The sequence below is a fragment of the Gymnodraco acuticeps genome, unplaced genomic scaffold (genome assembly GCF_902827175.1).
Source record: "Gymnodraco acuticeps unplaced genomic scaffold, fGymAcu1.1, whole genome shotgun sequence".
Classification (NCBI taxonomy): domain Eukaryota; kingdom Metazoa; phylum Chordata; class Actinopteri; order Perciformes; family Bathydraconidae; genus Gymnodraco; species Gymnodraco acuticeps.
Window position 1 is genome coordinate 3,121,172 of NW_022989983.1, and position 25,717 is coordinate 3,146,888.

At 40.0% G+C, this 25,717-nt stretch overlaps 1 protein-coding gene across 1 annotated transcript; it reads right to left on the reverse strand.

Moving 5' to 3' along the window:
* Window positions 1-121: 121 nt before the first annotated feature.
* On the reverse strand, window positions 122-25,686 carry LOC117543737 (inter-alpha-trypsin inhibitor heavy chain H3-like). Its single transcript, XM_034212245.1, has 22 exons — window positions 25,034-25,686; window positions 13,196-13,231; window positions 13,044-13,067; window positions 11,715-11,872; window positions 11,214-11,318; window positions 10,975-11,137; window positions 10,531-10,641; window positions 10,304-10,432; window positions 8,716-8,832; window positions 8,246-8,414; window positions 7,328-7,453; window positions 6,888-7,069; window positions 6,580-6,765; window positions 5,822-5,961; window positions 5,463-5,623; window positions 4,851-4,880; window positions 4,592-4,768; window positions 2,936-3,049; window positions 2,663-2,864; window positions 1,319-1,494; window positions 1,115-1,226; window positions 122-1,022 (listed from the first exon to the last, which is right to left on the reverse strand). The coding sequence occupies exons 1-22, from the start codon at window positions 25,172-25,174 to the stop codon at window positions 887-889; spliced, it is 2,895 nt and encodes a 964-aa protein (XP_034068136.1). The 5' UTR covers window positions 25,175-25,686; the 3' UTR covers window positions 122-886.
* Between the last annotated feature and the right edge of the window lie 31 nt (window positions 25,687-25,717).

Here is a 25,717-nt window from a genome sequence, read left to right on the forward strand (position 1 = left end):
TTCCAGATTCTTATTTTGGTATCTGCTCCATTTACACCAAAGCAAATTCCTAGTATGTGAAAATCTACTTGGTTATAAACCCGATTCTGATTCTGAAAAGCTACAACAATCAAACACAAACTGGCGTATATGTACATTTATTGTCATCACATACAACAAATATAGGCCCAAACATTTTTTTGTTTAAAGAGTAAAAATTCCCTGTAACATCTAAAAAAATATATACCAACCTGTGGAAAACAGCTGTGTTGGTTTTACCTTTGAATCTTAGCGATGATAAAATACGTTTTTTCAGTGTACACAATTTCAATAACAATATCACAAGAAGTACATCCATATGATAAGATTCTTTGATAATTTCTCTGTGATGGTGCAAAGTTGGCATAAAGCCCAGATATGGCAAAAATGAGAGTTGAAAAGTACAAAATGTGGTTGTGTTTTTTAACGTACCGGTGTACAGGTTTCAACTTTTTTGAATCGAAATCAAGTTGTGTATAGTTGTGGCCAGGGTCTTAAAGCTTATTTGGATACCCTTTGATACCCACATGTGCATGCCATAAGGTACATTCAGTTTAAAGGCAATGGTATGGTTTGTATGTGAAGTATGCAGACGTATAATTCTATGACAGCCGGAAATTGGAAAGCAACATAATATACCTAACAGCAGTAAATACATCAAGAAGAGTGCACAAATTGTCATTCACTTTGTCGTTTTTTGGGAAGTAATGTCCATTATGAGATCAGGAATCATAATTGTTATTTTGTATCGCCATTAAATAATAAGACTGTAAAGATCCTGGGATTTAGAATGTTTGTTTCAGAATGTGTGCAATGTTGAAATGAACACTCAATGTGGCTCACTATAACCTGCAATCTCTCACAAAAATCAGCCTTGAAAAAGCCCTGACACAACGTAGTCCGAGGCTTCTCCATCGATAAGGCCAGCTCCATCATTGTTAACAAACCAGCAGGGAATACTTTTCCCATTCTTCACATCCCTGCTGAAGTCCTTCTGCCAGTGTCTGTGAATTAGAATTAAAAAAAGCTGTGATGAAATACTCCTTGAACTTGTATGCATTATGTGTTTGTGTGTTTAAACCATATTACATATTACCTGGTTACGTTGAGTATTTGTCCCTTCACATACATGGTGGCATCTATTTTCTCCTTGTTCTTATGTGGATGCAGGTCTGTCAACTCAAACCCAACGCCATGGTAGAACTGACCTGGAGGAAGATTATTTGTATAAAATAAGGAATCAGGAAATATAAAGAAAGCTGCACAGTGATCGCATAATTAAAGGAAACTAGATCTTTACCTAGCAAACCATGAACCGAATCAGACAAGTGGTGGCTGTCCAGGTTGTAGAAACCCAGGTAGTCCTGTTGGTCGTGGCGTTCCTTCCAAACCTTTGTGTGTCTAATGACCTCAAATCTAACAGAGTGCTTCAGCGTCACTGTCAGGCTGCAGTTCTTAGTTAACCTGAGGTCCATACTGGAGGAGAGACAAAGGTAGTTAGGTGTATTTGTGATTCACAGGAGCCATGAAAAGCAGAGTGAAGATTTATTTTTCAATGCAATTTTAGGTCAATTTAGTTTTCAGTGTAAGACTATTAGAATATATTTACATACATTAATTCAATAAATGTTATTGAATCAATGAACATTTTAACACATTCTCATTTTAAACTAGAAAATCAGCAGATTAATTCCATACAAGATATTTTTATGAGCCAATAAAATGAGGCACGCAACTTAAAGTGGACCTATCATTCTATATTTGAAACATATATTGTAGGGCCATACCTATACAAAACATGTCTGTGAAATCTTTTTTTCAAAATACCAAACAGTTCACCCGTAGCCACGCCTCTTACTGCTCAAACCCCTCTTTTGCAGCCCTGTTAGAGAAACGCGGATCTTGGGTCCTTAGCTTGAAAAAAAGAAAGAAGAGGAGGCGGAGCTAATGCCTGATCAGAATTCTACCGGAGGTAAAGTTAAATTCTGCTGTGATAAAACGCCATCCTGTTCAAACCACGTCAAGGATTATTTCTGAAATAATATGGAACTCAAATGTTTTTTCTCTTGCAGATTTATCACAAGGTGAGTTCTTTTTTTATTTCCTGCTTTTTAAAACACATGTGCTCTACAGTACAGTGAGGCTAGCTAATCTAAACAAAGACGTCCAAAACACGTCAGGCATTGTTTCTGATAGCAACTTTCTGTGGGTCCACTGCCGATTTGACGTCAGTTCAGATGGAATCTGTATCCGCTCGTTGTACATTCGTTTTTTTTAAAAGATTTGGGTATACGGAGGAAAAGAGAGAGGGTTTTATTTTCTGACGCTGCGCGAGTTCCCCGACGCGCCGGGGACACATATGTATGTATAAAAGACATCACAAAGTGCATTTTGCATGATAGGTCCCCTTTAATTGATAAAGCTATGTGCTCTGTCATCTTTGCCATGCATTTTTGAAGGTCTAAGAATAAGTATTTGTTTTGTGTTTTTACCGTAATTAAAAGTATTTCAAAAACATAAAATCCAAAATTAAATAGAATCTTTCTTTACATTCATTTAAAAAAGCATTTTATCCTGGCATGACCAAAATGACAATATTCCTCCTATTACTTTTAGATAATATTTGTAAGGCAATGTTACTCACTTGGTTTCTTTGATAGAGGTTGTATCAGACCACAGCAGCTTGACCTGCTTGCCTTCGTGGAAAACTGAGATTTCTTGCGTGCTCACCTCCAGCCTCATGCCCAGCTTCTGGTGGATGATACCAAAACGGCCAAAGTAGGTATTGATCTTACCATGCGGATCAATTTTCTTCCTGCCGATAATTTGGCCGTTCACCATAAAGCCTGAAATAATGACAGGTTTTAGTTTGTTGGCCTTTCTTTGGTTTTTCACAAAAAAAGTAGAACTCACTCACCTGGTATTGGGTCTCTGACCAGGTTGAAAACGGTTCCTGGTTTGTCGTTGATGTTGAAACATAGAGCCTCATCTCTGTCTGGCAGCTCTATCATGAAGTGAGGATCCCCGTCCGCTGCACAAACATTAAAGTGTCATGTCAGGAAAACAAGCTTGTATAAGAGTCAAACTCAAGTTTGTAACTATGATATTTTAATACAATCTTAAGCAGTGTGAGAAAAATAAAGCACTTTTTGAACATTAAAGCATGTAAACATGTCACAGTAGAGCAGTGGTTTTCAAAGTGGGGGGCGCGCCCCCCCTGGGGGGTGCAGAGGCATGCCAGGGGGGCGCGAGAGACCAGGAGGAAAAATGGTTATAAAAAAAGAAGAAAAAAAGAAAAAAAAAGAAATCATAATTTGAAAAATTATTGATTCTAAAATAATATGATGCAGTAGAGTACCATTACGTCTGGGTCTCTGTGTTTCATTCGAGCTCGGCTCTGTGTGTGTGTGTGTGTGTGTGTGTGTGTGTGTGTGTGTGTGTGTGTGTGTGTGTGTGTGTGTGTGTGTGTGTGTGTGTGTGTGTGTGTGTGTGTGGAACGAGCCATTTTGTGTGCGCGAGCGAGAGAGAGAGAGCGCACCGGTACCGGAGATCGTTGTTGTTAGCTTCTGGTGCTAGCGAGCTACGCTAACGGATATAAGGAGTTTTATCAACAACAAAGTGGAGGAGAGTCCTCTCCTGTCAGACTGAGAGACTCAGTGAGCTAAAGGACTCTCTCAGTGTTATCTCAGTGGGTCTCAAATGTTTTGGTCACCATTAATGTAAACAATTATTTCCGAGGCACACATCTATGATCATTATAGTTATACAAAAATAAGAGAATAAATGAAAAACAGCTATGAAATACTATATGACAGTAAAACAAGAATAAAGTTTAAAAGGGTGATTTGTAAAATATCCATAAAGAAAAAGTAAATCTGTTTACAGTTCTGTTTCAAATGGGTGTTGAGAGATGTATCCATAGATCTCTTCATTTTGCTCTCAAAGTGCACCAGATTGATGCATTTAACTTCAATATTTAGAAATAAATCTTCCCGGGGGAGCTTGCCCCCGGACCCCCCTATGTGAGGTCCACACACCACCTATAAAAATAGCAATTGACCCCTGCTTACACCTATATGCCGTGAGCTGATTATCGAGCCTTCATTGTAACAGTACACTGTCTATGTGCGTGTGGGGAGTGTTGCAGTAGAACATTCCACTGTAGCGACCGGTACATTAATGGGAAACCCTAAATGTTTGAGCACCCTCTATGAAACGTCAAGCTACCCCACAGCACCGCCAAAAGAAATCTCTGGCGCTGCCACTGAGCCTGACTATTTGTCTTGGGGGGGGCCCGACTTTTTTTTTTCTCCAAAGGGTGGGCCTGACAGAAAAAGTTTGAGAACCACTGCAGTAGAGGAACAAAACACAAATATGAACCTGAAATTAGCATAATATGTCCTATTTTACGACAGGAAATAAACAAATGTCACAGGATTCATCTGGAAATCTGATATGGCAAACCGCTGTAATTATTACATTTGAAGATTTAAGTTAAAGTGACAGGGGAAATTAATGCATTTATATGATATATTGATGTGATCGTAAAACTGCTGCTGTATGAAAAGCTTACCACTGCTACCACGGGAACTGCTACCACGGGAACTGCTACCACGGGAACTGCTGCCACGGGAACTGATGCCACGGGAACTGCTACTTGCACCACTACTGCCACTACTGGAACTGCTAGCCCCAGTCTGAGTTTTGGCGGCGATAGGACTATGGAGTTGTATCCTACTGGCTGGAGAACCTGTTATGAAAAATAATGAATGCTTGTTTGGCCCAAAATGCGATCAGAAGTCACATGATTACATTAAAAGTGATTGTCATACCTGTGTGTTTTTCTGCTTTCTGTCGCTGGTCTGTGAAAGTATAGAAAACACACAAAACAAAGTTAGTTTATTGTCTTTGGCATATTCTACATACACTTTTTGATTTAACCTATAATATAACAATAGTATGGTGGGTGGCGCAACCACGGCCCAAAACTATAACATTAAGAGAAACACGCTGCAGCTTCAGAAACAATGCAAAACTTGTGTCTTGTTGTCATCATTTTTCTTTTTCAACCCTTGTGTAGCATACGTAGCTATCAGAATATTGTGACTATACATTTGATAGGTATATTTCTTTAATGAAGGGTTGCATGTTTTTTTAAATGACTTCACATAAACGTTTTATGTAGGTTATCGAATAAATACGGCTTCCAAGGGTTAAATCTGGCCAAACCTTTTCTAATTTTCTTCTCAATTATGACAGAGGCATCGTTATACAAACATGACAGACAAACTAAGGGTAGCCCACAGATGGATCTAACACTGAATTCATGTGACTTCCTGTATATTCTTTGACGACTGCTTGAAACTGTCCGATTTGACGGCAGCTTTTTGCACCACGCCCTGCTGCTTCCACCTGATCTCGTCCATTTCCACTTTGAATATTACCCTCAGTCAGTTTGTCAGCGATGAGAGGGCTGCCTGGTCCATCCTCAGTGTCAGGCTTAGTGACCACCATGGAGGTGAGAGGGGTGACAAAGCTGTATTGCACAGACATGTCCAGGGCCTTGGCAGTCCCATTGCCTTTCTCCTGCTCAGTACCAATGTCACTGGCAGATTTAAAAAAAAAAGAGAGATTTGATAAGTTGAGTGTTTTTTAATGACATTGGAGGCGCGAGGTGCAACAAAAATATGCACCATGAAATGATTTGAATTCCTTTGAATAATGTCATTATTGATGGAGAATCTTGCTTCAAATCCTGGACAGGTAGAGATAAAACTGACAGACACATTTCAAATTAACAGACCTTTTCTCGAGGAGCTGCTGGATGGTGAGGTAGGCCCACAGACGCTCAGAGAAATTCCCAAAGATGTACTCTTGCTCAGGGTAGATCAGATCTAAATTGATCTCACTGGCCTTTCCCTGTTCCTGAAAGTCTTCTTCAGACTTGAGAAGGAGGAGAAATGTTATGAGTTATTACTGACAGCTAAGTTATTTGTAGTTTTATTTGATCAAAACAAGACTGAGAGTCTAAAGCATCGCTAGCAGCGCTTTGAGGCTAAATGCTAACATGGTCACAATAACAGTGTTCCAGGTATATATCTTAGCAAGCTATCATGCAAACATGTAGGGTACTTTTAAGCACAAAGCATAGCTGTGGTGTAGGGAATAACAATAGTTTTGAAGGTATTTGATTGTAAAACAAAGTATTTGACCAATTTAAATGTTGACCTGATGATTAAGCCTCAAGAAAAATGTAATGGACTATGTCAGTAGGATGGTTCCTTTTGGGATTATGACTTTATGTACAAAATTACATTAAAATCCACCAAAATTGTTGTATCTTTCAGTCTCAAGGTGAAGGACTGACCATCCCCCTAGCCTTGAAAAGTAAAAAAGGAACATGATAGCATAGTGAGTTAGACTACAGCAATCTACTTAAGTTAAATTTCTTTAAAAATACTATACTTAGCATTGAATATTCAGTTACAGGAACTGTCTCGAGAAACAACTACTATATAGACATTTTTCATGCTTATTGGCTTACTACTGTCTATTCCTCACCCCCTGAGCGAACACTTCCACCAAGAAGTTGTCCAGGTCGTTGTCGGTCAGTCGACCTGCCACCACGATCTCTGAGCCGTTAAACAGCTGGCTGTAGTGGTTAGTCGTCAGGGAGTCCACTGCGTTCTCAGGATAACGCAGGTCCACCTCCAAGAGCAGAGGGTTGGCCACCTCATCATAGAAACCCTGGAACAAGGACATAGTCCAAATCAGGCCTTGTCTGTTCCCTATTGTTTGGGAATATATATGACAAATATTCCCAACCTTGCATGGACATTATCATTATTTAGTTTGATCTTTATCCAAACCTGGAGTTGTACGGCTGCATCCGAACCCTCATAGATCCTGCGGGCTACTCCCTTGTTTTGTTTGCTCATCACATCCAGGAAGGAGTATACCACATCATTTCCGAATCCAAGACAGAACATAGACATCTTCCCGTTGATAGCAGAGCGCACATTCTCCTGAATCTTTGTAAGTCTTGACTCCCCTACATGCAGAAACACAAGTGTTATTTCTAAGCATGCAATAAAAGCATTGTGATTTCCACAAGATAGTTACTCAGCAAAGTTGTACGATATTTGTAATTTAGAAAAAGGTAATCTTCATTGGGTATTTTTTTTAAAATGGGTGTTTCAGAAATAAATCAGTTAGAACAAATCCCTTTTGACTTTCTGACACCCCTAATTCAAAATGCTTATGCAGAATGCACAAATCTTATTATAATCTTCAAATCAAGACATCTTACCGCTGTTGGGCATCCCGTCAGTCAGTAAAATAATCATATCTGTACTCCTTTCTGGCAGGTTCATATCTTTTCTTTCTTTCTCCAGCATTTTCACTGCCCTCAGTACAGCACCATTGATATTGGTGGCTGAAAAGAAATAATACAATGAGCAGGTAAACATGAACATTTCCTGAGATAAATTACAACCTAGGAAACAAAGTAACAATCCTCAATAGGAATAGTATAGCATTTTCTACAACATTTATTTTCTTTGTGAATCTTAGATGAGATGAGCAATAACACTGCTGTCAACTCACTTTAAAGCAACAGTCAGTATCATGGTGTTATGGGAGTGAGTCTTTCTCCCTTGTTGACAAATTGTAAAATGTGTAAATATTTAAAGGTCCCATGCGGGTGCGGGTGCTAGTGGAGCCTCGCAGACCCCACACAGCAACCAGGAAACGACACCAGTAATAGAGCTCACACTGTCCCCTCCTCACAGCAGCGAGCCGCGCAATGTCCTGCCAACACAGCACCCAGACCCCACGCAGCATTCTCATCTGTTTGTCATTACTGGTGTCATTTTCTGGTTGCTAACGCCATTGTAACACATAAACACTGATGTTCCGCTGTAACGGTGGTGGACTCATCAGAACAGAGTGGGCGAGCTGACCAATCAGAGCACACTGGGCTCACAGGGAGGGAGGGACAGGAGCTCCAACAAGCCGTTTAGGACAGAGACACATGCTATACAGAGATGCTGTATGAGAAACCAATGTGAGTTTGGAACATTGAACAATGTAAATCTATTCTAGTAGACCTCAACAATGGAATTATGATCAGTAGAAATGGCCATGACATGGGATCTTTAAATTAATCTGATTAGGAAATGCACATCAAATATGGCATACAAGTTGGTACCACATGTTTTCTTCTTACATCCATTGTCTCTTATCTTCTTGACGTAGGCAATGGCTTCAGTCACATTTGTCTGTGTAGCTTTGGTAAGATAGTTCTTCCAGGTGATAATTTGATCGTCAAACAGGATAAGAGCAAAGTGGTCCTCTTCGTGGAGGTCTTTCAGAATGGCAACAAGTGCATCGCGGGTCTGCAAAGGTACCGAAATTAACATATGAAGACATACAAAACAGTGATTGATTGATACATTTTATTTTCGAACAAGTAAAATAAAAATTACAAAACAAAACAAATGTTGCAGTGCAGTCATGTAAGAGAAATCAAAACAAAAAATGACATTTACAACAACAACAGCATTAGCAACATAAACAGTGCCACATCTAGTGTTCGAAAAGGAGTGAGAAGAAGTATAACTTATTTAATCTCACCCCCTTAAAGTGATGAGGGGGGTGAATACAGTATGGATTTCACTTACACAAAAAGCATTTTACCTGACTCATCTTTTGTCCACTCATTGATCCACTCCTGTCAATCACAAACACCACATTCTTTGGGACTCTGGGCAGGTCAGGAGGAGCGAAGAAGTGCACAAAGTATCCGTTCACAATCTGAAGGGAAATAAAGCACTTGTTCAAGGCTATTGTGAATATATAATACCAGGCCAAAACTATGCTAACATTCAAAGGAATATGGAAGTAAAACTAAGATCAGGAGTAAAGCTTTTTTTAAAGGGATCTTTCAGAATGTTGGAAATAAGATAAGATAAATGTTTATTGATCCCCAGTTGTTTTAGCAGCAACAGTAACAAGATAGAACAATAACCTGGTTTGGACAGGGGCAGCAAACAAGGTACTTTAGCCAGCTCAAAGAAAGACCCACCTCAAAAAAATCTATTAGTTAAAGTGGACCTATCATGCTATATTTGAATAATATATTGTAGGGCCATACCTATATAAAACATGTCTGTGAAGTTTTTTTTTCAAAATACCAAACAGATCATGCCTTTTAGCCATGCCTCATTTCGCTCTATTTGCTCTATTCCAGCCCTGTTGTTGCAAGGGCTGATTCTGTGGCTGAGCTGCAAAGGAGAGGGGCGAGGCACGAGCGTCATGTTACCATGCTGTTACCATGCTGTTACCATGCTGTTACCATGCTGTTACCATGCTGTTACCATGCTGTTACCATGCTGTTACCATGCCACAGCAACCTCTCATTCCCCTGATAGGTGGAGAGTTGCCCATATAGGCGGAGCACCCCGTTTCTGACGTCAGAACAATTTCAAATCTGGATCAATCTGTATCAGATCCGTTGCAGCCCCGTTTTTAGAGATTTGGGTATGGAGGAAAAGAGAGAGGGTTGTGTTTTCTGACACTTGGTGAGTTCCCTGACACACCAGGGACACATATTCATGTATAAAAGACGTACAAAAGTGTATTTTGCATGATAGGTGCCCTTTAAAGTGTATTTTAAGAATATTTTTAACCTTATGGATGACAGCTCTTTTTGAAGAGGAACTTATGTTAACTTCAGAGCGTCGAGATCCTATGACAAAAACAATAATGTTACCTCGCAAAACCCAGAAGACACTATTCACCAAAGTAGCATAATAACACGAACAAACTTACCAATTGGGCACAGGTGAACCAGCAACATCTGTATTTTGTGAGGTAAAATTGTTGTTTTTGTCAACAAGTCTCGATTGATATAACGGCCTATGCTTCTCCCTATAGGGGAAAGCTGTTTGACAAGAAGGTAACGCAATATTTAAAAAAAGCAAACGGACTGAAATTGTTTTTTTTGGAGGGATTCTTTTAAAGGGCAAAAATGTGTTTTGCTGACGCGCTCTTCCAAAACAACATTGCTTTGCTTCAGTACTCCTTTTTCTCTAAACGTGGGACGTGATGAATGCAATCTAATGTAGGTAGAATAAGGATAAGTAGTTCATAAAATCTGAACAATCCCTTTAAACCTCATTTAAAAATGCTGTAAGCTATCCAAAAGTCTATTTAGGCTTTGCTCCTCTAATTTATAATATTGTGAGTCTTATGTGCTGCTGAAAAGTCTTTGCTGGCTCCTGACCTGAACTTCCCCGAGGCCCTTTTTTCGTTTCACATCGTACTTGATGATGAAATCTCCTTCAATGATGGTGCCTTCACATTCTGGACATTTCCTCTGCTGATCCAGCGTTGGAGAGAAAGAGATGTGTGCCTGAGAGCCAAAAAATATATATTTCATGACATTATTGGAGACATCATTATTGCTTAAAAAATTCATCATAATGTTCAGAAGCTTAGAAATCTGTCTACCTTTGTGTCTGTGACGGTTTTCTTCACCAGGGGGAGCAGCTCGTTGGAGAGGAAAGTCGCAGTGGTCTCAACAAAAGCAATACCCTGAGGCTCATAGATGTTTGTCACAATCTGTCACACACACACACACACACACACACACACACACACACACACACACACACACACACACACACACACACACACACACACACACACACACACACACACAGGCACACACACACACACACACACACACACACACACACACACACACACACACACACACACACACACACACACACACACACACACACACACACACACACACACACACACAGGCACACACATACACACAGGCACACGTTATCACTGAGGCAGATCAAGTGTGGACAGGCAGCTTTCCAGCTCCTCCTGACCAGTATGTTTTTATGACGTAGAATAGAGGAGGAGATCATGTCCAACCTGGAAGTCCTGCACCGGTTGCTCTGGTTTAACTCGGGTCAGAATCTCATACTGGCCCAGTTTCCTCTGAAGGAGCTCCTCGTAGGTCAGAACGAAAGTCACGCTGCTGTTGGCGGCGATATTGACAGAGACTGAAAACTTCTCCATCTTTCTTCCAGAAGCCCTGTAATGATGGAAGTGTGTTACTTTAATATTCATACTACAACGGGTTCACTGTAAAATGTTTCAGTCCAACATACTTCACCAGTCCAGCAGTCTGTCCAGAGGAAACAGCCTTCTCATATTGTTTCTTAGCTTTCTCTTTCTCCTTTACATCTCCAACGTACATTTGACCATCGATTTCCCTGTGAGGAAGAAAGAGACTGTTAAAATATGCTAGAGAAAGTTTTTAGATACCACACTGTAAAAAAAGGAATTCTATCCAAATATTTGAGAAGCTGGAACTATAAAAAATGACTTCAATCCTTATCAAAAATATTTGACAAATTATGGTCTGTCAATATATCAAACAAGCAATAGATGTGCTTCCTTTTCATAGGTTTTAAAATCTTAATATGTAAAAGTAATAGAGAATGAAGTTATCAAATAATTTAAGTGGAGGAAAAAGCTCAATATTTAGTACAGTATTGGAGTAGATAGTGGCATGAGATTAAAAAACAAGTTCTTTCAAATTGTACTAAAACACTACATTTAACCACCATCTGTGTTCACAGTTAAAAGTCAAAAACATTTGGACTGACATGCTGAAGTTGGCGATGAAGGCGGTTTTGGGCAGGTCCACCTCGAAGAATATTTCTTGGGAGGAGTTAGCTCTGTTCAGAGCCTTGGAGGTCATGACGGTGTGGGCGAAACGTAACGTCACGGTGCAGTCCACCCTCACGCTGTACACCTCCACCATCTGAAAGGGATGAGCACAGTTTCATCCTGCCTCAGTTACCGTCATTCTCCATCTGTCCACCAGATGCCCTCAGACTTTCCTACTTCCCTTGTCTGTCCTGCATTAACCTCTTCCCCTCCCCACTTTCCCACTTTCCCTTCTAAGCCCTGCAGTATTAACCAAGCCCTTTTTCTACTCACGCACTGTCACATTGTTCCCTGTCCTTCTCTCTCGGCTCCATTCCTTTTTCACCGGGACCATCATTAAGATCTGTTCATGCTTGCCTCCAACCAGTAAAACCTTTGTTTTTTCTTGTTTGCCAATAGCTTATAGTGAATATAGTGAATACCTCCTGTCACCTGGTCTGTCTGCTTTATGGCTCTCACCCCCTTGTTGCAATTTGACACAAAATACCCAAAACCTGTCATGCCGAATATAATACGATGATATGATGATACTTTAAGTTCAGTTTAAGTCTGAATTTGTTCTTGCACCACAGAAACTCCATTTGCATCATCCACAGGGACACATAAGAAACAAAGCAACAGACACTTAACGTCACATTATAATCACAAGAGAATTTCCCAACCATACATTTGATGTGGGATTTAACTCTGTTTTCAAATAAAGGATTTAAACCTCAGATCAAATGTAAGTTTAAGGGTTGAGTAAAATGCTTTCTAAACAGGAAACAACATCAATAAGTCATACCCACAACCAATATTAAAACATGATATCACAGCAAGATCAGTGGCTAAGACAACTGGCAGCTGGTTGTTGTCTCTCTACTGAGTTGTGCATCGGATGTCATGAGAATTGTCTCCTTAATGGAAAATTCATGTCACACAACCCAGATAGGTCAGTGTTATGTAAACACAATGTGAGATGGAACTTTTGTAGATAGGAATAAAAGCTCAGAGGGACAAAAATCACTTCCCGCATGTTTATTGTCTCCAGCAAAGCACAGAGAGGAATACATGCATGCCAATCGGCACTGTGGGGGAAAGAGTGCATGGACATCTGGAAGCAATGAGCTTTATACTTAATGTGGACTTGATTTTTCAGACAGTAACAATGGCACTACTGTGAGATAGAAGCTACCAGTCGCCATGGTCTCATGTGTATTGCATTATTATATCCAGATTTCACAATGACTTTCCAGTGATTGAACCTGATACAACTGATTACTTACATTTGCAGGGTTTGTGCTTCGTTTCTGTAGAGGAAAAAGAGACAAAAATATAATTTATGAGATTATTTTTACAATCAACATTACAGGGTGAAAGGAACATATAAACACAGCTGAGTACTTTATATTATTGCAAGTAATTTTAATTGTTGTACCTTTATTGACCTGGGACCCATAGCTTCTTTTGTTTCCTGGTAAACAACAAAGTATGACAACATGGTTATTAAAAAAGGAACAGCAGGCTTGGAAAGAAATGTCCACCTAATAAATGATGGTTTGCTTTCAAAACCAATACTGCTTTAGTAGACATTTGTCATCTTCTAATCTTCATCATTTGTTATGAACATGGCCTTTACTAAATGTATTTTACAGTTAATTTTAGAGAATACTACGAAAGCAAGGTGTGGCAAAAATAATCTGATGAAGGATTGAATTAGTGTGGGAAAAGAGTTGTGGATCTAAGGTCACGCAAATCACAAGCTGGCAGAAATCAACGAGTAACGGCAGGTACACTGGCAGCAACATACTGTAGATAGATAAGTCATATAACGTTAATGTAATCACATGACAGAGAAGCGTAGGTGGGAAGAGGGGACACACAAAGAAAGGAGGGGGAAGGGCAGGCATCACAATGACCTTCTTCTTAATGCACTATTTCTTGTAACTGCATTGATTGGGCTATAGAAACACGCAGTAGAAACATGGTGTTTCATTAAAGTTTTCCCTATTATTTTCAGGTTCATATGTGTGTGTTGTGCTTCTACTGTGACATGTTAATATGATTTAATGTTCATGTTCAAATAACTAACTTTGCTTTGAAAGGAAAAGGTTCAGATGTTACGTTTTTTTTATGTTCAGCAGTCTGAAGATATGACTTGAAATTAGCCGGAATCTCATTCAAATGTATCTTTTAAAATAGTTATTACGAAAAAAGTAACATCACTCCCCCAATAAAAAAATTACTAAACTGGGTTTTTTGCAAGTTTTAAATACTTTCTTTCAGCTGTAAAAGCTTAAGTGTTCCTGGAGATGCTCGCGTCTCTAAAGCTTTGGCATCGTTTGCATTAGATTTCCTGAGGAGCTCTTTCAGGAATGATTGGCAAAGGACCAAATCCACCTATAGCCAAGAAGAAAATACCAACACGCCCTCAGCATATACCACCTTAATTATGTGGCTTCTTGTTTTTTTACCTTTTAGACATTGCCAAACCTCTCCAATACAACAAAAACACATTCCTTAGAGAAAAGGGGGTTTCATTATTATGACAAGAGATAATGTGCAAAAAGCCAATTTTCTTTATCGTTAAATAATCATTTTAAAATCTTTATTTATCAGAACATTTCATTCTTCTGGCAATACTTGCTTTGTAAAATGTTTTTTTGTAAATAAGATTCAGCAGATTCAGAAACGTTTAGCTTATGTTTAAATAATCAAGTAATTAAATATATTTATTTATGAATCAATTGATTCAAGTTCATTTATATAGCATATAGTGGTCTTTAAGAATATAAAATAAAATAGAAGATTAATCAAACTAAATATAAGATAAACATAAGAAGTCAGAAGTGTGCAATAATAAGATAAAATCAGATATATAAACATACAAACTTGTACATTAAAATGACAATAAAAGATAAATAAAAAAAGTAAAAATTGATATAAACAAAGTTCAGAGAGACGAGTCAAAAGGCTTGTTTGAGACAAGCGAGACCTGCGCAGTTCGGGCGCAGTTGCGATCAACGTCTTGCTAGCGCGTTGCATGATGGTTAGTCATTTTGTCCGACTTGCTCTGGAGGCTCGCCAACATGAGACGTTGAAATATCGCCCGCAGCCTTGAGAGCGAGGCGCGGCGAGGCGGCGCAGTTCCTCTCCACGGGCTGCGGAAGCGAAATGCTTGATGGGAAACGACCATGGATGTATAATAACAGGCTTGTTTGAGACGCGTTGCGGTTTCAGTACCAGATATGTTCGGGCTACCAGATATGTTCGGGTGTATTTCCGTCGCCTCCGTCATCCGTCATATCCGTCATATACTCACCTCCCTCTGCTCCCAGCACTCTGCTGCCACACACTGGCCGTCTGCGGAACTGCAGCCGGAGGAACTCGGGACAGCTTGTTATGTGTGGGGTGCTATGGTGGGGTCCCATGTACTTGTGCACATAAATAATGTTTCTAATTATTTACAATTCAAAAATATATATATTCTGCATTACTTTAGCCAACACTTTTATAAGGCCACTAGATTAGATAATTATGAAATGTGTAGATAGAATACATATCTTTCAGGTTGTTATTTTGTCATTATGTTTAATGTTTTATTTACCTTTTAGTATTTGTATATAGTATCTGAACTTTGGAGAGCAGTTGGGAGACACACGACACATCAAATCACATCTACAGATCAAGACGAAGCGAATGGAAGTACTCCCATACTCCTAGCGTGAAAATGTTTGTGAAAACGTGTGCAACGTCTCCGAAAATCCTAAAAATAAGCTCATATTTGAATTCCCCATAAAAAAACACATCATTCAGTAAAAACAAGGCCCCACTGATCATCTACTCTCTGAGACGATTCCAGGGATGTCTGGCTTGAGTTTCTACCACCAGGGAAAGTGGACAAAAGTGCCCGAGATCAGCCTCTTAATTTACCCAGAGCCTAGTGCTTGGCTTTTGGCATGAACATTCAGGAAACTCCCATGAGTATTCTATTAAATATCTGAACTTTGGAGAGGAGTTGGGGGACACACGACACATCAAATCACATCTACAGATCAAGACGAAGCGAATGGAAGTACTCCTAGCGTGTGAACATGTTTGTGAAAAACGTGTGCAAAGTCTCTGAAAACGGAGCAGTGGCTGTGATGCTAGCTTTGCGGCTAGCGGTTAGTTGTTATTGTTTGAAGTTGTTGCTATGGAAACAACATGACGGAGACAAAATTAATATCTTCTACATATAATAACGGACAAAGTAAAGAATGAAGTGTAGGCTATGCCTGTTTGAAGTTGTTGCTCAGGAAACAACATGACGGAGAAAAAGTATAATCTTCTACATATAATAACGGACAAAGTAAAGAATTAAGTGTCGGCTATGTTTAAATGTTCGGAATTTGACCGTGATGGCCCTCTTGAGTTGCCGTAAAATATGACGGATGCGACGGAAATACACCCGAACATATCTGGTAGCCCGAACATATCTGGTAGCCCGAACATATCTGGTACTGACAGCGGCTCGCCTCGAAAGTAGACGAGAGTAGCCGATCGCAGCCGGGGGAGGTCTCAAAAAGTTCGCCTGAAGTCGGACAGCTCGGAGTCGGCTTCGTCTTCTTCTTCTTCTTCTTCTCTCGGTTTTTTGGCGGATTGCAAACGACTTTAAGGTGCATACCGCCACCTCCGGAGTCGGCTTGACTTGGTTTGCATTTATAAAGAATGCACACATGTGTTCTATGGTTTAATCGTTAATGTCAGATATGTACTAAGTAAATACATGTGTTCCTGCTCAAGATTAGATTCAACTTTATTGTTATTGCACATATTACAGGTACTGAGACAACGAAATGCAGTTTAGCTTCTAACCAGGAGTGCAAAAAGCAGTAAAGTGAAAAGTAATGTACACAATCTACAGAATAAAATCCATCCATCCATCCATCCATCTTCTCCCGCTTATCCGTGGTCGGGTCGCGGGGGTAGCAGTTCCAGCAGAGAGCCCCAAACTTTATTTTCCCTGGCGACATCAACCAGCTCTGACTGGGGGATCCCAAGGCGCTCCCAGGCCAGCGAAGAGATATAATCCCTCCACCTGGTCCTAGGTCTACCCCTTGGTCTCTTCCCAGCTGGACGTGCCTGGAACACCTCCCTAGGGAGGCGCCCAGGTGGCATCCTAACTAGGTGCCCGAACCACCTCAACTGGCTCATTTCGACGCGAAGGAGGAGCGGCTCAACTCCGGGTCCCTCCCTGATGACCGAACTTCTCACCTTATCCCTAAGGGAGACACCAGCCACCCTGCGGAGAAAACCCATCTCGGCCGCTTGTATCCGCGATCTCGTTCTTTCGGTCATGACCCATTCTTCATGACCATAGGTGAGGGTAGGAACAAAAATGGCCCGGTAGACAGAGAGCTTTGCCTTCTGGCTCAGCTCCCTTTTCGTCACAATGGTGCGGTAAAGCGACTGTAGTACCGCTCCGATTCTCGAGAATAAAATATAGAATGAATTGAATGATGAATAGAGAGGCGAAGTCCCTCCCCTTCCGAAAGCCTCCATGGGACCCCGGAAGCGGAAAATTATACATTGAAGTCAATGGAGAGAGAAAGGTTATCTTTTGATCCCGTTTGAATTGTGCCACGAATGACACATATGATGTTTGTCAATTTAAAAGAACATTTTGCAAGTCAAAAAAATAAAAATGTGTCGTAAAACTGTGAAGTTACACATTTTTTCGTGTGAAACCGCTCAGTGAACTACAGGTCTCTCGTCTCGCACAACACGCGTCACCAACATAAAGATGGCCGTCACGTTAGCACATTTCACCACATTCTTTCAGAATGAGAATAAAAGTATTTTACGAGGTGAAAATCACTACAAGTCTGGGCACGTTGAGAGCTGTACCTATATGAAAGGGGAGTTAGTCGGTTCTGTAAGAGCAGCGGGACCGGCTTTACAAGGTTTCGGTGAGTAATATGAGTGCAATGTGTAACGTTAATGTCAGCTAGCTAACATTAGCTAACAAGGTACACTAACGTGTTTTGTTTTAGTAACTAGTTTTCTCCTTAAGAAATTCGTGGTCTCTGTGTATGCTGTGGATAACATTAGTGTTCACAAGAACAAGGTACACTCCCGTGTTTTGTTTTAGTTGCTCTTCAGATTGAAGCGGACAGTTGTATATCGACTATACTGTATGTGTGATCTCCTTTTTCTCGTTGTGTCATTTGAGTTTATTTGCTGTGTGTAGATTCAAGTAGGGCTGTGCGATTATGGCAAAAATCATAATCACGATTATTTGGGTCAATAATTGATATCACGATTATTTTGACGATTATTCATTGACCATTTATTGAACTTTAAAACAAATAATATTTTACCAATAAACAAGATCAACAAATATGTTGGAGCGCACTTCCAAAACCATACTAAACATATATTATTAATATGATAAATACAAATAAATTAGACCAAAATAAATGAAATCAAACATGATGCAGTGCACTGTCACAACCTACTGAAAACTCCTTAACATATAGCCAACATTTTGGTAAAACATATTCAACATATTCCACTCAGTTAAACGTTGAAGGCTGGCCAACCGTCATGGTCCAGAAGTAACAGGAAATAAATGCAATAAATACAATTTAAGACCAAATAAAAATGTTTAGGCCACCATGGCAAATGCTGGTAGGGCTGCTCATGTCATCTCTTAAAGATTGTTTGCAAGAAACACCAGCCTGTTGACATGGTCTGGTTTCAGAGATGAGCGCAGGCAGGTGACGATATTGCCACCTGTACTGAAGACCCTCAGCCACGCCCCGACACATGGGGTGACGCCGGCCAATCACAAAGCTTTGATGCGTTCAAGTGCATTATTCTGGCACAGGAAGATTATGTTACAGGACATTAACGATAAAACAGAATATTGTTGTTCTATTTTTAGACACATCTCGCGATCGACTGGTTGGGCACCCCTGGGCTAGACCATAGGTCTGTTGTGGTAGCAAAGTAGTCAGCTGAAGCCACATCTCTCTCAACTTCCCCATGGCATTTGTCATATAGCGCAGGCAGCGCAGACCTGCTGAAATAATACCGAGACGGCATCGCGTAACGCTTGTGCAACGTGTTGACAAGTTGCTTAAAGCCCTGGTTGCTAACAGTGCTAACTGGGCACATATCTTTAGCGATGTGAAATGTAATGGCACCTGTAATATCTCTGTGTCTCTGCGAGCTCGTCGCGTAGGCCGTTGCTCTGTACAATGCGTCCAGAATCGATGACTGTGATGATGTGGTGGATGAAGTCGAGCGGGCATCTGCTTTTTGTTGTATTACTGCCCGGTCGTATTGCACTTTGTGGTTGTATTTCAGATGATTAAAGAGATTGGTTGTGTTAGCGTGTGGTGCCAACACAACCTGGTAACAAATCCTGCACTGTACTTTGTTTTGCTCCACGTCGGACTCCTGAAAGCCAAAGTACTTCCAAATAGTGGAAATAGTTTTACCCTTCTTTTTAACGAGTTGCTGCTCTTGATCTGACATCTTCGCTCGCGCTGAACACTCACAACACATGTCACTCCCACGTGGCCGAGTGGGCTTTCAGGGAGGGGCGAAAGCGCACCCAGCAAAAATAATCGTATTTTGTCAATTATGCTGTTTTCATAATCGTCGCAAACCATAATCGTAATCGCGATTAAAATACGATTAATTGCACAGCCCTAGATTCAAGGATTTTGGTTATCTAGGCACAGCTGTGTGTGACTCCCTCTGGTACACTGGTATGTGTTTTCCTAATGTAGAGAGCATTGATTAATTAATAAACTACACACTGAGTCTAGATCCTGACCAAATCCTTTTTTATTGTTGATCAAATGTTTTTCAAAAATGTATTCATACACATTTAGAAAAATACAATATACAATCACAACCAATACAACACAAATTACAAAAAATACAGAAAAAACAAACAATAACAACAATCAGACAAGAGGACAAAACTATGGAAAAATAAACCCTCCCACCCCCAGATCCGGACCATACTTGTATTATTGCTCATTCAATCTATTATAGCATGCTAACAAATGGTACTTACTTTATTTTTACAGATCTGCATGGGAGACGATGGCGCGATGCAGAGCGCTGTCTGTGATTGTGCACAGGAGATGTACAAATGCAGCCACGCTGCAGCATTGGCAATATTTGCCATGTGGCAGATCAGCTCCACAGATGTGAGTGCCAGTGGAGGAAGCCTGGCACTTAAAAAGTAGTCCAGTCGGTGTCTCAACTTTACCAACAGCGAGAGGAGACATACAACCCACTGGCCAGAGACATCGCCAACTGTCAACTGGGGGGTTGTAAACGAGGCCGAAGGGGTGAAGGCTTAGAATCGAGTCTGGTCTCTTTGTGAGTGAGTCGGGTGTTTTGGGAGCATCACCCGATGGACTTGTGCAGCCATCTGCCCTGCTGGAGGTTAAGTGTCCACACAGCCAGAGGAACATGACCATCGCGGAGGCAGTCCAGTTACCATCCTTCTGTCTTCGTGAGGAGGGTGGGTCATATATTCTCAAGGAGAATCACCCATACTGGCACCAGGTCCAAGGGCAGCTGCATATCACAGACCAGAGTCTCTGCTACTTTGTTGTGTGGACCACGAAGGAGGTGATCATCATCCCCATCCCCAAAGACCCTGCATGGCATGGAAATCTCCTCCTCCTGGAAAAATTCTACACCCAGCATATGCTCCCTGTGTTGGCCAGTAGAGGTAGATTGTGGTGGAGATGCTGAGCAGTTATTTAATTGTTGCATGTAATTATTATTATTCTGCGTGCTTCTTAGTTATTCCATCTTTTGCTGTAACATGGATCTGTATGTAACTCTATATTTACTTGTTATCTACCACTTCCTTCTACATCATACACCATCATTATACATGATGGTGTATATAGGATATATATATTTGTATACATATCTGTAAATTGTATAATTTTATTTAAACATCTTTTTGATCTCTCAAACTGAGTAAAATTGACAATAAAGTTGACTTTGAAAAATATATATATTCTTTATGAAAATAGTTGACTGTTGTCAAATGAATCCAAATGAAACGTTGGACTGAACTACAACTACGCCTTTAAATCTCTACGGACTGTTTTTCAGTGGGATGGCAAGTTCCTATCTTTAAACATTTATTAGTTTTTTCTCAGAACAGATTTGATTTTCTGAAGTTAATTTAACTTTGCCGACCGTGTAAGGTCATCATTAAAAGGTACAATCAATTTGTTTAGGGTTGACTAAAATAATGAAAAACATTCATTTGGATAATTTACTGACAGAATAAGAAACTCAATGATGCTCTACTCACCTGTTCCTTTTTTATAAAGTGAAACAGTTGAAACGATAGATTTGAGTAAACTTAAAAACAACCTTCTCCAAAAGCTATCAAGGAATATACCGAATACTTACAATACAATACCTGTTACTCATATATTAATGTCTTTGTAACTTCAGTAAACCACTACCTCACTCATTTCTTTCATTCATCACGGTTCAGTAAACTAAGTGATACATGAACCAGTTTAATCATTATAATAACGTAGGATGGCAACTCTTTGAAACTGTAGGTGGCTCTTAAAAGAGCCGTTGTGTTTGGGTGTGCTGGTCTCAGGTCAGTCTAAGCCCTCTCTCCACGGATGCGGCGGGCCAGCTGGATGTCCTTGGGCATGATGGGGACCCTCTTTGCTTGGTTCATCTTACTGGGGGGCAGCTACATGGATGTCGGTGCAGTCCACAATCATTGTGCAGTTGAAGGCAGAATTAATGTATTATTGACTCCGAATGAAGCACAACTTCATGTCATACAATACAATGACTTTATTTGTAACTGTGTAAAAAAATATGAGCATTGATTAGCAAGCAGGACCTGCAGGAACAGAGAATGGTGATGGATGGAGCTGGGAAGAGAGAAGAATAAAGAAAACAGATCAACTTTATTATCGGATATTAAAAATTCAATTTCAAAACAAGTTGCCACTCCTACAGTTTTCTAGTATGTAAAGATGATTTCACATGACCTATGCAAAATATCACACTCAATACATGTGTGTCTCTGGGGGGTGCATTGTGCCTTTGATGTATATAAATAATATACCATAACCAAATACTATTACGCATGTTCCTCAACGTCTCAGCAGTTACAGGTGAGGTAAAGAAAATAAAAGAGAAAAAGGTCAGTAACAACACTTAGTTTAAAGTAACAACACTTAGTTTAAAGTAACAACACTTTGAAACACTTTGAATAATTATCTCTTCTAACTATTTTCTCTCAATAAGCACACAACGACTGTCTTTCCAACAAACAGATTGTCATCACAATGAAACACGTCCAGAAGAATGTCATGCAAAGCTCCATGCCTGCCTTCGACTCTCCCTGAACTGCTTCCTTAGCACCCGGTGGAGGGCGCAGTAGGCTACTCTTCAAATGTTTCACGAAATACTTACCATCATGTTTGGTTACTGTTTAACATTTTGGTTTACTTCGTGTAATAAAATAATAACTTCATGGTAAGGCTACTAAAAATGACAAGGCTAAGTAATGTAATGCTAACTAACGTGCTCGCTACTCGTCGCTACTAGCTAGGTAGCTAACTTGACTATGTTCCATGCACAACATGTATATTACCTATGATATTACCTGATATGTCTGATCCAGCGACTCCTGGTCCTTTCATCAGACGGGAATCGATAGAAGGAGCAAGTGGTATGATCACTTTTATGACTACAACCTGGTACAAAGCACACAGGCATCTTGTAAAAGTGAATTTATTTGTAGCGATCTATAATTTATTGGAGGGAATAAATCAGTTATGAGATCTTCTTCTTCTTCGCTTTAATTACGAGTCTTATTATAAATCACCGAGCATGCCTGTGACATCACTTACGCGACCCAGAATGGGATTTGGGATTTGTAGTCTTTGTAGTAGCGTATTTTTCATAGTCTTATATTTCAGCAGTTTTACGACAAAATGTGACTTTTTTGACCTGGAAATGATTGTTTAAGATTGACAAACATCATATGTGTAGTTCGTGGCACAATTCAAACGTGATCAAAAGATACGTGTTCTCTCTCCATTGAATTCAATGTACATTTTTCACTTCCGGGGTCCCATGGTCCGGAAGTAGATGGGCGTGACTTCGCCTCTCCATAAACATTGAGGGGTATGAATACAATATACACAGCAGCCTGAGAGCAGTGTGTATGAATATGCTAAGATATATAAAGTATGAAAACGGTAAGCAGTGCAAGTATAGTATAAAATATATGGATATTAATTTAATGATGATAAATATTGTGGAACAATGATGAAAAATGGGAATGGATGTGGCGACGTAAAACTGACACAAAACAACAACAAACTTTTGCCAGCCAATTGGAGAGTTTCATCAGCAGCACGTGGTAAAAACCACCAATGAGCGCTCAGCTCGAGATACCAGCGAGCCGTTTCCCATCAAGCATTTCGCTTCTGCAGCCCGTGGAGAGCAACTGCGCCGCCTCGCCTCGCTCTCAAGGCTGCGGGCGTCTTTGTGCCGCGAAATTTCAAAGTCTCATGTGGGCGGGCCTCCAGAGCAAGTCGGACAAAATGACTAACCATCATGCAACGCACTAGCAAGACGTTGATCGCAACTGCGCAGGTCTGCGCAGGTCTTGCTTGTCTCAAACAAGCCTAACGACTCGCTGGTATCTCGAGCTGAGCGCTCATTGGTGGTTTTTACCCCGTGCTGCTGATGAAACTCTCCAATTGGCTCGGCAAAAGTTTGTTGTTGTTTTGTGTCAGTTTTACGTCGCCACATCCATTCCCATTTTTCATCATTGTTCCACAATGTTTATCATCATGAAATTAATATCCATATATTGTATACTATACTTGCACTGCTTACCGTTTTCATACTTTATATATCTTAGCATATTCATACACACTGTTCATACTGCTCACAGGCTGATATATATTCATACCCCTCACTGTTTATTCATCATTCAATTCATTCTATATTTTATTCTGTCTATTGTGTACATTACTTTTCACTTTACTGCTTGTTGCACCTGGTTAGAAGCTAAACTGCATTTCGTTGTCTCCTGTAATATGTGCAATAACAATAAAGTTTAATCTAATCTTGAGCAGGAACAAATTTATTTACTTAGTACATATCTGACATTAATGATTAAACACATGTGTGCATTCTTTATAAATGCAAACCGAGTCAAGCCGACAACGATTATCGGCTATGCCAGAAGGACTGTAGCCTGTTATGAATGTATGAGTGAAATGCACGCTGGTAACATTTCAAAGGTAACACATTTTTAATGAAGCAGCATGAAGACTGTTGCCTCTGATGATGTTACATGTCGTGAGCATGTCAAATCAAAGAGTCACTTAGGGAACAAGACCATTAATGTCTCCTCCCCATACTATTCATAATGCATCTCAGGATCACTGACTTTCTAAACTCTGATGTTGAAAAACATATCCATTCAATGCAGAAAACTTAATTTCGTTCACTTAAATAAACCTGCATCTCTGGTATACTAGTTGAACCTGAAATGAACCTGAAATCAGCTAAATATGAATCCTTAAAGTAAAAATACTGCACACTGGAAATACTCTATTTCAGTAAAAGTCATGCATTGAAAACACAAGTTATAAATATAATCAGATAATGTAGCCTACTTAAAGTCTCAAAAGTAAGCATTGTGCAGTTTCCTGACAGCGTGTTATAGCCTACTATGATGTTGTCAGACTTATTAAGGAGAATATAAAATATCTTCTTATGAGATGTTGTGAAGTATAAAGTTGTATGCAAAGAAAATAGTAAAAGTAGGCTGCCTTGATTTGTACCCAAGAACAGCACTTGCGTAGATTTACTCCGTTACTTAAGTTTCAACCAATGATGACAGGACATGGATCACGTATAAATAGTAAGGAAGAATAGTTTCGATAGTTAGGACTAGAATATTGTTTTTATCGGATCTCTTCACGTGTTTTCAAATCGGAAATTCGGGAAATCCAAATAACCCGGAAAAATCACATCCCTGTATTTTGCTATTTGCACAGCTTTGATAAATATGCCCTCTAAACAGATATTACTTTTTCTATTTGTATTCCTGGGAAAACACTGTTGCTGCTAGACCTACAAAACACTCCTCTTTAAAACTCCACCGACTGATCGCGAGGGACAACAACACAGCCATTTGTGCACATGCCAATGCACAAATTATGCACATGCAACTTATTTCAAATACCTGTGTCGGATCATCTCCGCGAGAAACCACCAGAGCTCCTTGAGCCTGAGTTGGGAGAAATATGCAAACACAAAACCACAGCAGCATGACTCTCCACGGTGCAGGCATGGCTGGGAAACAGAGGAGCCTCTGCACTGACATTGCTGAAAACAAGTGAATAGGGAATTCGAGGCATGTGGGAATCAAGACTTCCCACAATACTTTTTACTCCACCCACCCACGTAACTCAGGAGGAGGGACCCCCTCAGTAGTGTGGTGTTATTGAGTGTGTGTGCGTCAGTGCTTCCCGTAAAAAGGCCTACAAGTGCATGTGCGGGAAACTCATCAACTCAAATTATACAAATCAAGACTTGTTTATCCAGCGGGAGTTCTTCTTACGTCTGTGTTTACATGTGTTCACTACAAGCTTAAAGGGCATGTGCATAGATTTATGCATTTCTTCTACATTATAAAAAATATATTGACCATAAGACTTACAATTATTGCTGTACATGTTGGTATTCTTTAGGTTGAATTAGGACATTTAGACTTTTTTTAAATGAAGAAAGGTTTCAACAATTTGTACCCCGCTATGGTAACGTTTATATAAATGATGTGGTTTTGGAGTCCCACAGTAGACCTCACATGAACTGTTACAGAGCTTTTTCTCAGAGTTGCGCTGCCTGGAAACAATTTGGATCCCAC

Coding starts and splice junctions, on each gene's coding strand:
- LOC117543737 (XM_034212245.1), bottom strand. CDS start 25,174: ATGTCAGTGCAGAGGCTCCTCTGTTTCCCAGCCATGCCTGCACCGTGG. Junction 6,766..6,887: donor ATGCAGCCGTACAACTCCAG/GTTTGGATAAAG, acceptor TCCTTGTTCCAG/GGTTTCTATGATGAGGTGGC. Junction 1,023..1,114: donor CAAATACTCAACGTAACCAG/GTAATATGTAAT, acceptor TCTAATTCACAG/ACACTGGCAGAAGGACTTCA.